An 11,652-nucleotide genomic window follows, 5' to 3' on the forward strand; every position below is an offset into this window, starting at 1 on the left:
AAACTAAGTTGCGACCATCGATTGGTAGAACGTTGGTGACGAGGTTCGCGATTGTCTATTCTAGCATTCGTGAGTGATGAAGCGGTGCTGCGGATTGCTTTTTGTTGGCGAAGTTTGCAATTTTCTATATACAAGGCTCTAGTTGGCGAAGCCAACATTCGATTTGTACAAGGCGCTCCGATTGATTGAGCTGACGGTTTGCTATATATAGAGCTTCGATTGGTGAAGCTGATGTGTGATTTGTACAGGGTGCTCTGATAGATTGAGCATGCGGTTTGCTATTTACAGATTTCTGTGTCAGTTGTCTGATTTCCGAAGCACCTGCAAAGGATTCAATGGTTAGCCTTTGTTGTACTCGAAAATTTAAAGTAAAAGGAGGAGAGATAATCTTAGGCAAATGGCGGGTCCGTCATTTGCCCCAGTGTGGTCCCAACGATTCTTTACTCCCTGTTGACCTTGCACTCAAAGAAAACTTCTTATTAGGGGAGGGGGAAAAGTTGGTTTACGTCGACCATGGTATTGATTTGCCCAACCTTTGACATGTTAAAAAGTATTTTGAAAATACTTTTTTCTTACAAGGAAAATGTCAACGTTCCGGATTATGACATGTTACGAAAGTGTTCTCCACACGTGAACGCATTTCTCTGAGAATCTCGTCCTGTTGATATCGATCTTCCATGGTATCTATGACAACACGGCTAACGGCTATTGTGACTGTGTCCTAATTAAAACTAATTCATTACAGAGGTTTCCTAAAGTTTTGACCGAACCCTTTCAGGTTGCCTACGTATCCAAAGCGAAATCAGGTCTGAACGTAATTTGTGGGATAATGATATAATGTGATGAAATGATCGAGCCTAACTCATGCAGCCTACGTATCCAAAATAGAATCAGGTCGGGACGTAGTTCGATTACAACAGATGCAAAAGATAAGATTAAGAATTAAAAATGGCCGAGTCTCACTCAGACAACCTATGTATCGAAGACAAAATCATGCCAGAACGTAGTTCAATTACAAAATATGACTTAATCCGATGAGGATTGCCTACGTATTCCTTTATGAGGAAATCAGGTCGGCGTAATTCCTGAACAACCTACAAAAATGACATTTGGTTTTTCTATTACAAGAGAAAGGGGGAGAGAAACCGAACCCTACGTGGGTTGCCTACGTATCCCTCCATGGGAAGTCAGGTTGCACTTAGTTCTGTTACATCAAAATCCTAACCCTATCTGTCCTCAAACATAATATCTATTCATTACATCTGAGTTAATCGTCTTCATGTAGACGCTTCCATCCATTTCTGCTAAGATTAGAGCTCTTCCAGACAGTGCTCTTTGGACCACGTAAGGACCTTGCCAGTTTGGTGAAAATTTTCCTTTAGCTTCCTCTTGATGAGGAAATATTTTCTTTAGAACCCACTGCCCCGGTGCGAATTGGCGGGGCTTCACTCTTTTGTTATATGCACTAGCCATCCTGTTCTGGTATAGCTATCCATGACATACTGCATATATTATTGTCTCGTCAATAAGCATGGATTGTTCTTGCCTAACCCATATCCACTCTGCGTCATCCAATTTTGCTTATTGGATGACTCTTAAGGACGAAATTTGACCTCTGCGGGTATCACTGCTTCAGTTCCGTATACCAACATGTACGGTGTTGTCCTAGTGGATATTCTCATGGTAGTCCAGTAACCCAATAAAGCGAAAGGTAGCTTTTCATTCCATTGTCTGTGATTGTCCACTATCTTTCATAGAATCCTCTTGATATTCTTGTTAGCTGCATCGACTGCCCCATTCATTTGTGGTTTGTAAGTTGTGGAATGGTGGGGTATGATTCTGAACTTTTCATAGATTTCTCTCATGAGGTCGCTATTGAGGTTGGCGGCATTGTCAGTGATGATGGACTCTGGTATCCCAAATCTGCAAACGATGTTGTTCCGGACAAAATTTGCCACTACCTTTTTCATGTTGGCTTTGTAAGTAGATGCCTCGACCAAATTAGTGAAATAGTCGATGGCTACCAAAATGAAATGATGTCTATTGGATGCTGCAGACTCTATGGGTCCTATCACGTCCATTCCCCAGGCGGCGAAAGGCCAGGGTGAACCCATTATTTAACTCATTTGGTGGAACCCGGATGAAATCTCTGTGAATCTGGCACTGGTGATATCTCTTTACATAGCGGATGTTGTCGCTTTCCATGGTCATCCAAAAGTATCGAGCTCTCAAAATCTTCTTGGCTAATATGAACCCATTCATATGGGGTGCGCACGTCCCTGCATGTATTCCTTCCATCAGTCTGGTTGCTTCGGCAAAGTCTACACATCTCAGCAAACCTATGTCCCGGGTCCTCTTATACAAGACTTCCCCGTTGAGGAAAAAGTGGTTTGCCAATCTCATGAGGGCTCACTTTTGACCATTAGTAGCATTTTTTGGGTATTCCAGAGTTGCGAGGAACTTCTTGATATCATGATACCAAGGTTTACCATCTGGTTCTTCATTCACATGGAAGTAATAGGCATGCTGATCCTTGATTTCTATCTCGATGGGGTCGATGTAGTTTTTGTCTGGATGTTGAATCATAAATGATAAGGTCGTAAGGGCGTCGACGAACTCGTTCTGAATTCTGGGGACGTGCTTGAACTCAATCTTTGTGAACTTCATGCACAATTCTTTTATGCAGTGTAGGTATGACAGTATCTTGACATTCTTGGTGGACCATTCTCCTTGGACTTGGTGGATCAGTAAATCGGAATCTCCTATGACCAAAAAATATTTGATGTTCATGTCGACTGCCATTCTGATTCCAAGGATGCATGCCTCGTATTCAGCCATATTGTTGGTGCAAGGGAATATTATCTTTGCCAACACAGGATAGTGCTGTCCAGATTCCGAAATTAGGACTGCCCCAACTCTGACTCCTTTGAAATTTGCTGCTCCATCGAAAAACATCCTCCATCCAGGGTATGATTCTGCAATGTCTTCCCCGGCAAATAGTACTTCTTCATCGGGGAAATATATGATAAGTGGCTCATAGTCCCCATCCACCGGATTCTCGGCGAGGTGGTCGGCTAAGGCTTGTCCTTTGATAGCCTTCTAAGTTATGTGCACAATGTCAATTTCGCTGAGGAGAATTTGCCACTTAGCTAGCTTCCCAATAGGCATTGGCTTTTGAAAAATATATTGAGCAAATCGAGCCGAGATATCAGATGTGTGGTGTATACCGACATGTAATGCCTTAGCTTCTGATCAATCCAGGTTAGAGCACAACAAGTGTGTTCTATCAAAGTATACTTGGTTTCGCATGGTGTGAACTTCTTGCTTAAGTAGTAGATGGCCTACTCCTTCCTTCCTGTTTCATCATGATGCCCCAACACACAGCCGAAGGCATTACCCAAGACTTACAAATGAGAAATAATGGTTTCACTGGTTCAGGGGGAACCAGTACTGGCAGGTTTGAAAGGTACATGCTTTCTAGCATTCCTCTGTCCATTTTGTGGAAGCATCCTTCTTTAACAATTTTAAGATGGGTTCAGAGATTACTGTGGACTGGGCTATGAAGTGACTAATGTAATTCAATCTTCCCAAGAAACTCGTGACATCTTTCTTGCTCTTTGGTGGAGGTAATTCCTGGATGGCCTTGATTTTTGATGGGTCCAGTTCTATCCCTTTCCTACTTACAATAAAACCCAATACTTTTCCAGCTGGGACTCCGAACGAGCACTTTGCTGGATTCAGATTCAAATCATACCTTCGCAAGCATTCAAAAAATTTCCTCAAGTCATCCAGATGCTCTAAACTCTTCCTAGATTTTATGATGATATAATCGACATACACTTTGATCTCTTTATGAATCATGTCGTGAAAAAGGGTCATCATGGCCCTCATGTAGGTGGAGCCAGCATTCTTGAGATCGAACGACATAACCCTATAACAGTAGACTCCCTAAGGAGTGGTAAAGCTTTCTTCTATGCATCTTACTCGTGCATTAGGATTTGATGGTATCTAGCAAAACAATCTACAAACGACTGCAGTTCATGCTTTGCACAGTTGTCGATGAGGATGTGAATATTTGGTAAGGGGAAATCGTCCTTTTGGCTAGCTTTATTGAGATCCCGGTAATCCACACATATTCTGATCTTTCCTTATTCTTTGGGCAATGGGAAGATATTTGCCAACCATCTTGGATAGTTGGTGACCCTTACTACATTTGCCTCTATCTGTTTGGTCACCTCTTCTTTTATCCTCAGGCTTAAATCAGGTTTGAACTTTCAGGGCTTCTGCTTGACCGGCAGCCTAGTAGGATCAGTGGGTAGTCGATGCGAGACAACGTTAGTGCTTAATCCTGGCATGTCATCATAGGACCACGCGAATACGTCGGCGTACTGTCGGAGGAACTCAATCATTTTTCCCTTCTGCTCGGCTTCCGGGTGAATGCTGATTCTGGTTTCTTTCACATCTTCTCCACTTCCAAGATTGACTACTTCCGTTTCTTCGAGGTTGGGCTTCTTCTGACTCTCCAGCTGCTCGATCTCATGCGGGAGATTGTCTGGCATCATACTCTCGTCATATTCTTCGTAATCCGGATCGTTGCGCTCATCAATTTCGTTACATGTTATAATCGTGGAACATAATTTTTTATTGGTTTGAGTACTGAAAAGAAAAATTAGGTATAAATAAAGTAGTAAAAATAGAATTATGATACTTAAGAAAAGATTCTTTTTATTTCATCAAAATGGGAACATATTAAGAGTTCACAAGAGGCAAATGACAAAAAGGTACAGACACGGTACATGCCTCAATTGACCGTGTTCTTTCAAAAAAAAACTTTTGCAGTTCCATACAACCAAGACTCCCAGTGAACCGAAGATGGACTGGCTATCCAATTCTGTAGCTCTTCCCCTAGTTCGGCATCCCTGATAGTCAGTTCCTTCACAGCATTCCAATCATATTCACGAATAGCTTTCCCATCCCGTCGATGATATCATCTTCAGGCGTTGAACTCTATCCTGGACTTGAAACATGCTCTGGCACAAAAACTTTTTTTCCGGAGCTAACGGTGCGAGTTTTCCCTTCTGGGGGATGATATCCTATGCCAACCCTTTCTTTCTTCCCATTGTGCTTAATTGGTTCTATGATCCCATCTGACTTGGCTCCCAACCCTATCCCTGGCCTGTATCCATATTCCATCATTTCCCTCATGGCCATCTTGGACATGTATGGTGATTACATTCCCAAATTCTATTCAGTCTTCTCCTCCTCGATAGTCTGCATGATTTCTATAGCATGGAAGGCGACTCCGTCCAGTCCCTCAATGAATGGGATAGCATACTCCAAATAGGTAGAGTGGCCCCACTCGTCGTGGACCACAATATCTAGGTATCCCCACTTGAACTTTATGCATTGGTGCAAGGAAGATGGCACGACCCCTGCCATATGTATCCAAGGCCTACCCAGAAGAAAATTGTAAGAAGAGGAAATGTTAGCAAGGAAAGGTCTTCCAAGAATAATCGGCACCTCATAGTCCACTTCACAATCAAGAATAACAAAATCCGCCGGAATAATGAACTTATCAACACGAACCAATACATCTTCAATCACTCCCAACGGTCTCTTCATGCTGCGATTGGCCATTTGTAATCTCATAGATGTGGGTCTTAGTTGCCCGAATCCCAAAGTCTTGAAAATCGAACAGGGCATCAAATTGATACTTGCCCCAAGATTACAAAGAGCTTTAGAAAACTTGGCACTTCCAATGGTACAGGGAATTATGAAAGCACCGGATCTTCTAATTTAGGAGCAATCGAATGCACACTTTCACTCACTTGATGCGTGACTTTGATAGTTTCAAAATTCATCGACCGCTTCTTTGTCACCAAATCCTTTATAAACTTTTTATAACCGGGAATTTGCTCCAAGGCTTCAACTAATGGCACATTTATTGAGATAATCTTCATCATGTCAATGAACTTTTTGAATTGATTCTCGCCATTTTTCTTGGCGAGCCTTTGAGGGTATGGAGGAGGAAGCTTAGGGAATGGTGCCTTAGCCTTTTGCACTACCGATTCCGGTATGTCAATAACATGATCACTAGACGGGTTCACTTCCTCTTGAGTCTCTCCACATTGTCATCAACATCAATCCGCACTTCATCATTTGCTTGCACCACATTGTTCGGGATCTCTTCTTCTTCTACCACTTGCTCATCATCCACAAGTTGCCTTTGACTTGAGGTGGGTGCATTCCCACCTCTTTCACTTCTTGTAGTAACGGCCATGCCATTCCCCGTGTTGTTCCCTCCCTTTGGATTCACCACCTTGTCACTTGGTAGTACCCTCGTAGGATGAGAATTTAAAGCTTGAGAGATTTGCCCCATTTGCACTTCTAAGTTGCGGATCGATGTGTTGTGTGAAGCAAGTTGGGCATCAGAATCAGCATTCTTCTCCATCATTTGCTTAAACATGTTCTCAAAGGAGGTGGTTACTCGGTTGTTGATACATCGAGGGACTTTGAAAACCTGACCCCCGATTTCACGTGATCGAAGGCAACATGAGGTACAACGCCCTTTTCGGAAGGCCATGGATCCACAACATGAGAGTTGTACCTTCGACCCTACACTATGTCCTCAAATTCCCAACATCGAGAGGATTCAAAACAGTGTACGGAGAACAACCAGCCGCAAACGAAATGTTCGCCGTCGAGGAAGCGAAACCAATATATCAGTAAAGGGATCGTGCTCAGAAGGAGAACGAGATACCAAATAGCAATCACAGACATCGACTTCGACCCAACCAGATAACCAGATGATCGAAGAAGATGATGATCAGAGGGTCCCTCGATCCTTCTTTGATTTCCGATGACTCCGATGCCACCAAATCAATAATTGAGGAATTGGAGCAAGTCACACTAATCGAGTACTGGCCCGAACGAAAGGTATACCTGGGAATAGGGTTGAGCCCCAAACTCAGGAAGAAACTTGTTCAATTTCTTATCGATAACATTGGTTGTTTTTCCTGGTCCTATTTAGATATAACAAGGATTCCACCAGACATAACGACACATCGGCTAAGCTTCGACCCTAAGTTCAGACCGGTGAAGCAAATGAGAAGACCCCAGTCCGAGGTAAAACACGCATTCATAAAAGACGAGGTAACCAAACTTCTCAAGATAGGGTCCATTCAGGAGGTGAAATATCCCGAATGGTTAGCCAATATAGTTATAGTTCCTAAAAAAGGAAACAAACTTAGAATGTGTGTGGACTATAAGGATTTAAACAAAACTTGCCCCAAAGATTCTTTTCCGCTACCCAACATCGATCGCATGATCGATGCCACGGCCGGTCATGAGATACTCACTTTTCTCGATGCCTATTCCGGGTATAATCAAATCCGGATGAATCCGTAGGACCAGGAAAAGACTTCATTTGTCACCAAAAATGGAACATATTGTTATAATGTGAAGCCCTTCGGGCTAAAAAATGCGGGGGCTACTTACCAACGCCTAGTAAATAAAATGTTCGAAGAACAAATAGATAAATCAATGGAAGTTTATATTGATGACATGCTAGTTAAGTCCCTGCGCGCAGAGGACCATCTGACCCATTTGTAGGAAACGTTCGGGATTTTGAAGAAATACAATATGAAGCTCAACCCCGAAAAATGTGCTTTCAGGGTCGGTTTGGGCAAGCTCCTCGGCTTTATAGTGTCAAATCGGGGAATCGAGATTAACCCTGTTAAAATCAAGGCCATCGAAGACAACACCATCGTGGACAGCGTAAAAGCTGTACAAAGGCTAACAGGACGAATTGCGGCCCTAGGCCGATTCATTTCGAGATCATCATAGCGAAGTCACAATTTTTTCTCCCTACTCAAAAAGAAGAACGATTTCGCTTGGACCCAGAATGCCAACAGGATTAAAGGAAATGAAACAATAACTGTCGAGCCCACCACTACTTCACACTCCAAAAGAAGACGAAAACTTTTCTTATAATTGGCAATATCAGAAATCACAGTAAGCGATATCCTAGTTCGGGAAGAGCAAGGTATACAATTTCCCATTTATTATATAAGTCGAACCTTAGGAGAAGCAGAAGCTAGATATCCACACCTAGAAAAATTGTCACTTGCACTGATAAGTGCCTCTAGAAAGTCACGACCATAATTTCAATGTCACTCCATATGCGTATTAATAACTTACCCACTTCGCAATATTTTGCACAAGCCTGAACTATCAGGCCGATTGGCCAAAGGGCCGTCGAACGCAGTGGGTACAACATCAAATATCAATCCCGTACGACCATCAAATCTCAAATTTTAGCAGACTTCGTGGCCGATTTCACGCCAACCCTTGTACCCGAAGTCGAAAAAGAATTACTGTTGAAATAGGGTACGTCCTCGAGGGTATGGACCATTTTTATGGACGGGGCCTCGAACGTAAAAGGGTCCGGGTTGGGCATAGTTTTAAAGCCACCCACAGGTAACATTATTAGGCAATCTATTAAAACTACCAGTTTAACTAACAACGAGGCCAAGTATGAGGCCATGATTGTATGTCTCGAGCTAGCTAAAAACTTGGGAGTAGAAGTCATCGAAGCCAAATGTGACTCTCTGTTGGTGGTAAGTCAAGTAAACAAAACCTTCGAAGTTAGAGAGGATAGAATGCAAAGGTATTTGGACAAACTACATGTCACTTTGCACCATTTAAAACAATGGACTTTACAGCACGTTCCACGAGAGAAAAATAGTGAGGCTGATGCACTTGCGAATTTGGGATCACCGGTCGAGGAAGGTGACTTGAGCTCGGGGACTGTCGTTCAACTCTCGAGATCCGTGATCGAAGAAGGTCACGCCGAGATAAATCCAACAAGCTTAACCTGGGATTGGAGAAATAAGTATATTGAATACTTAAAGGACGGAAAGCTCCCATCAGACCCTAAAGATTCAAGAGCCCTACGGACTAAAGCTACTCGATTCACGGTGACTTCAGATGGAACGTTATACCGAAGGACATTCGGTGGACCATTGGCAATATGCTTAGGTCTAGGAGATACCGATTACATCTTACGCGAGGTGCACGAGGGTACTTGTGGGAATCACTCCGGTGCCGATCCATTAGTTCGAAAAATAATTAGGACAGGGTATTATTGGATTGATATGGGTAAAGATGCGAAGGAATTTGTTCGAAAATGTGACAAATGTAAAAGGTTTGCATCAATGATCCATCAAACCGGAGAGCAACATCACTCGGTCCTATCACCATGGCCATTCATGAAATGGGGAATGGATATCGTCGGCCCTCTGCCATCGACCCCAGGTAAAGCCAAATTCATCTTATTTATGACTGACTATTTCTCTAAATGGGTTGAAGCACAAGCGTTCGAGAAAGTAAGAGAGAAAAAAGTTATAGACTTTATCTGGGATCATATCATATGCCGATTTGGAATACCCGCGGAAATAGTATGTGACAATGGAAAACAATTTGTGGGCAGCAAAGTGACGAAATTCTTCGAAGACCACAGAATAAGAAGGATATTATCAACACTATATCACCCCAATGGGAACAGAAAGGCCAAATCAACGAACAAAACCATCATTCAGAACCTAAAGAAGAGGCTGAACCACTCTAAAGGAAAGTGGAGAGAAATCCTACCCGAAGTCCTTTGGGCATATCGAACGACGTCGAAATCCAGTACGGGGGCGACCCCATTCTCCTTAGTATATGGGTCTGAAGCATTGATACCAGTCGAAGTCGGCGAACCCAGTACCAGATTTTGATACACGACGGAAGAATCAAATAACGAGGCAATGAACACTAGCCTTAAATTATCAGACGAAAAACGAGAAGCTGCTCTCGTCCAATTGGCCGCCCAAAAGCAGCGAATCGAAAGATATTATAATCGAAGAACCAAGCTCCGCCATTTCAAGCCCGGGAACTTAGTACTAAGGAAAGTCACCATCAATACCCAAAATTCGAACGAAGAAAAGCTAGGACCAAATTGGGAAGGACCATATCAGGTTCTCGAGAACGTCGGAAAGGGATCATACATGCTCGGCATTATAAACGGCAAACAACTATCAAGTAATTGGAATGTGTCATATCTAAAACGATACTACTGATAAGGTATGACCCTTCCATATTCATTTACATTTCAAAACTGACCCCTACAGAAGTCCGAGCAGGAGCTAAGATGAATCCTTCGCCATAGATCTGAAAGCACGCGTTGCACTCTTTTTTCCTTAGACCGGTTTTATCCCAAATGGGTTTTTCGGCAAGGTTTTTAACGAGGCAACCAAAGATCGTGCTGTACTTACAACAGTATCTGAGGCCTCTTTACAATCGACCTCGAATACTGGGGGGGGGGAGGGGCATTAGCCTTCAAATATATCAAGTTCTGATGCAAGAAAGTTATTTCACAACAACGGGGTTCCAATAGGAAAAGTTATAAGAGCCAAATGGTCAAAACGAACCATGCTCATGTAGTTGGCCCTAACACAGGCGCGAAACATGAACACATGTATAGTGACTTGCAAAGAAAGTTCTCCTCTTTACCGACATCTTATATCCAAGAAACAATCCTCTATTTGGAGATTTATTACACAAACAGAGTTAAGATAAATTTGACCACTAAGCCCACGGGCTACTTTATTCCGAGTTCGAGCAAGCGCTCACTCGACCATTACGCCTACGGGCTACATTACTTTGAGTTCGAATCATTCACTCGACTACTAAGCCTACGGGCTGCTTTCATTTCGAGTTCAAGCAAGCACTCACTCGACCATGACACCTATGGGCCACTCTATCTCGAGTTCGAATCATTCACTCGACTACTAAGCCCACTGGCTACTTTATTCCGAGTTCAAGCAAGCACTCGCTCGACCATTACACCTACGGGCTATATTACTTCGAGTTTGAATCATTTACTCGACTACCAAGCCTACAGGCTACTTTCGTTTCGAGTTCGAGAAAGCACTCACTCGACCATTACGCCTACGGGCAACATTACTTCCGGTTCAAATCATTCACTCGACTACTAAGCCTACGGGCTACTTTCGTTTCGAGTTCGAGTAAGCACTCACTCGACCATTATGCCTACGGGCTGCATTACTTCGAGTTCGAATCATTCACTCGACTACTAAGCCTACGAGCTGCTTTCATTTCTAGTTCGAGTAAGCACTCACTCGACCATTACGCCTACGGGCCACTTTATTCCGAGTTCGAATAATTCACTCGACTACTAAGCCCACAGGCTACTTTATTCCGAGTTCAAGCAAGCACTCACTCGATCATTACGCCTACGGGCTACTTTACTTCGAGTTCAAATCATTCACTCGACTACTAAGCCTACAGGCTACTTTCATTTCGAGTTCGAGTAAGAACTCACTCGACCATTACACTTACAGGCTACATTACTTCGAGTTCAAATCATTCACTCGACTACTAAGCCTACGGGCTACTTTCATTTCGAGTTCGAGTAAGCACTCACTCTACCATTATGCCTATGGGCCACTTTATCTCGAGTCGAATCATTCACTCGACTACTAAGCCCACGGGCTACTTTATTTTGAGTTCGAGCAAGCACTCATTCGACCATTACACCTACGGGCTACATTACTTCGAGTTCGAATCATTGACTCGACTAATAAGCCTAAG

General features: G+C 43.0%; 1 protein-coding gene across 1 annotated transcript; it reads right to left on the bottom strand.

Annotated features, from left to right (window-relative positions):
• Positions 1–2,409: 2,409 nt before the first annotated feature.
• Positions 2,410–3,927, bottom strand: LOC142178247 (uncharacterized). Its single transcript, XM_075247575.1, has 2 exons — positions 3,685–3,927; positions 2,410–3,099 (listed from the first exon to the last, which is right to left on the bottom strand). Exons 1-2 carry the CDS (start codon positions 3,925–3,927, stop codon positions 2,410–2,412), a joined length of 933 nt encoding a protein of 310 aa, XP_075103676.1.
• Positions 3,928–11,652: the final 7,725 nt, after the last annotated feature.

The sequence above is a fragment of the Nicotiana tabacum genome, chromosome 24 (assembly GCF_000715075.1).
Source record: "Nicotiana tabacum cultivar K326 chromosome 24, ASM71507v2, whole genome shotgun sequence".
Classification (NCBI taxonomy): domain Eukaryota; kingdom Viridiplantae; phylum Streptophyta; class Magnoliopsida; order Solanales; family Solanaceae; genus Nicotiana; species Nicotiana tabacum.

Bases quoted from the DNA above. Each gene is read 5' to 3' on its own strand.
- LOC142178247 (XM_075247575.1), bottom strand. From the start codon at position 3,927: ATGTCGTTCGATCTCAAGAATGCTGGCTCCACCTACATGAGGGCCATG. The intron at 3,100-3,684 runs GTAAGTAGGAAA...CACATAACTTAG, and splicing joins GAAAAGTATTGGGTTTTATT to AAGGCTATCAAAGGACAAGC.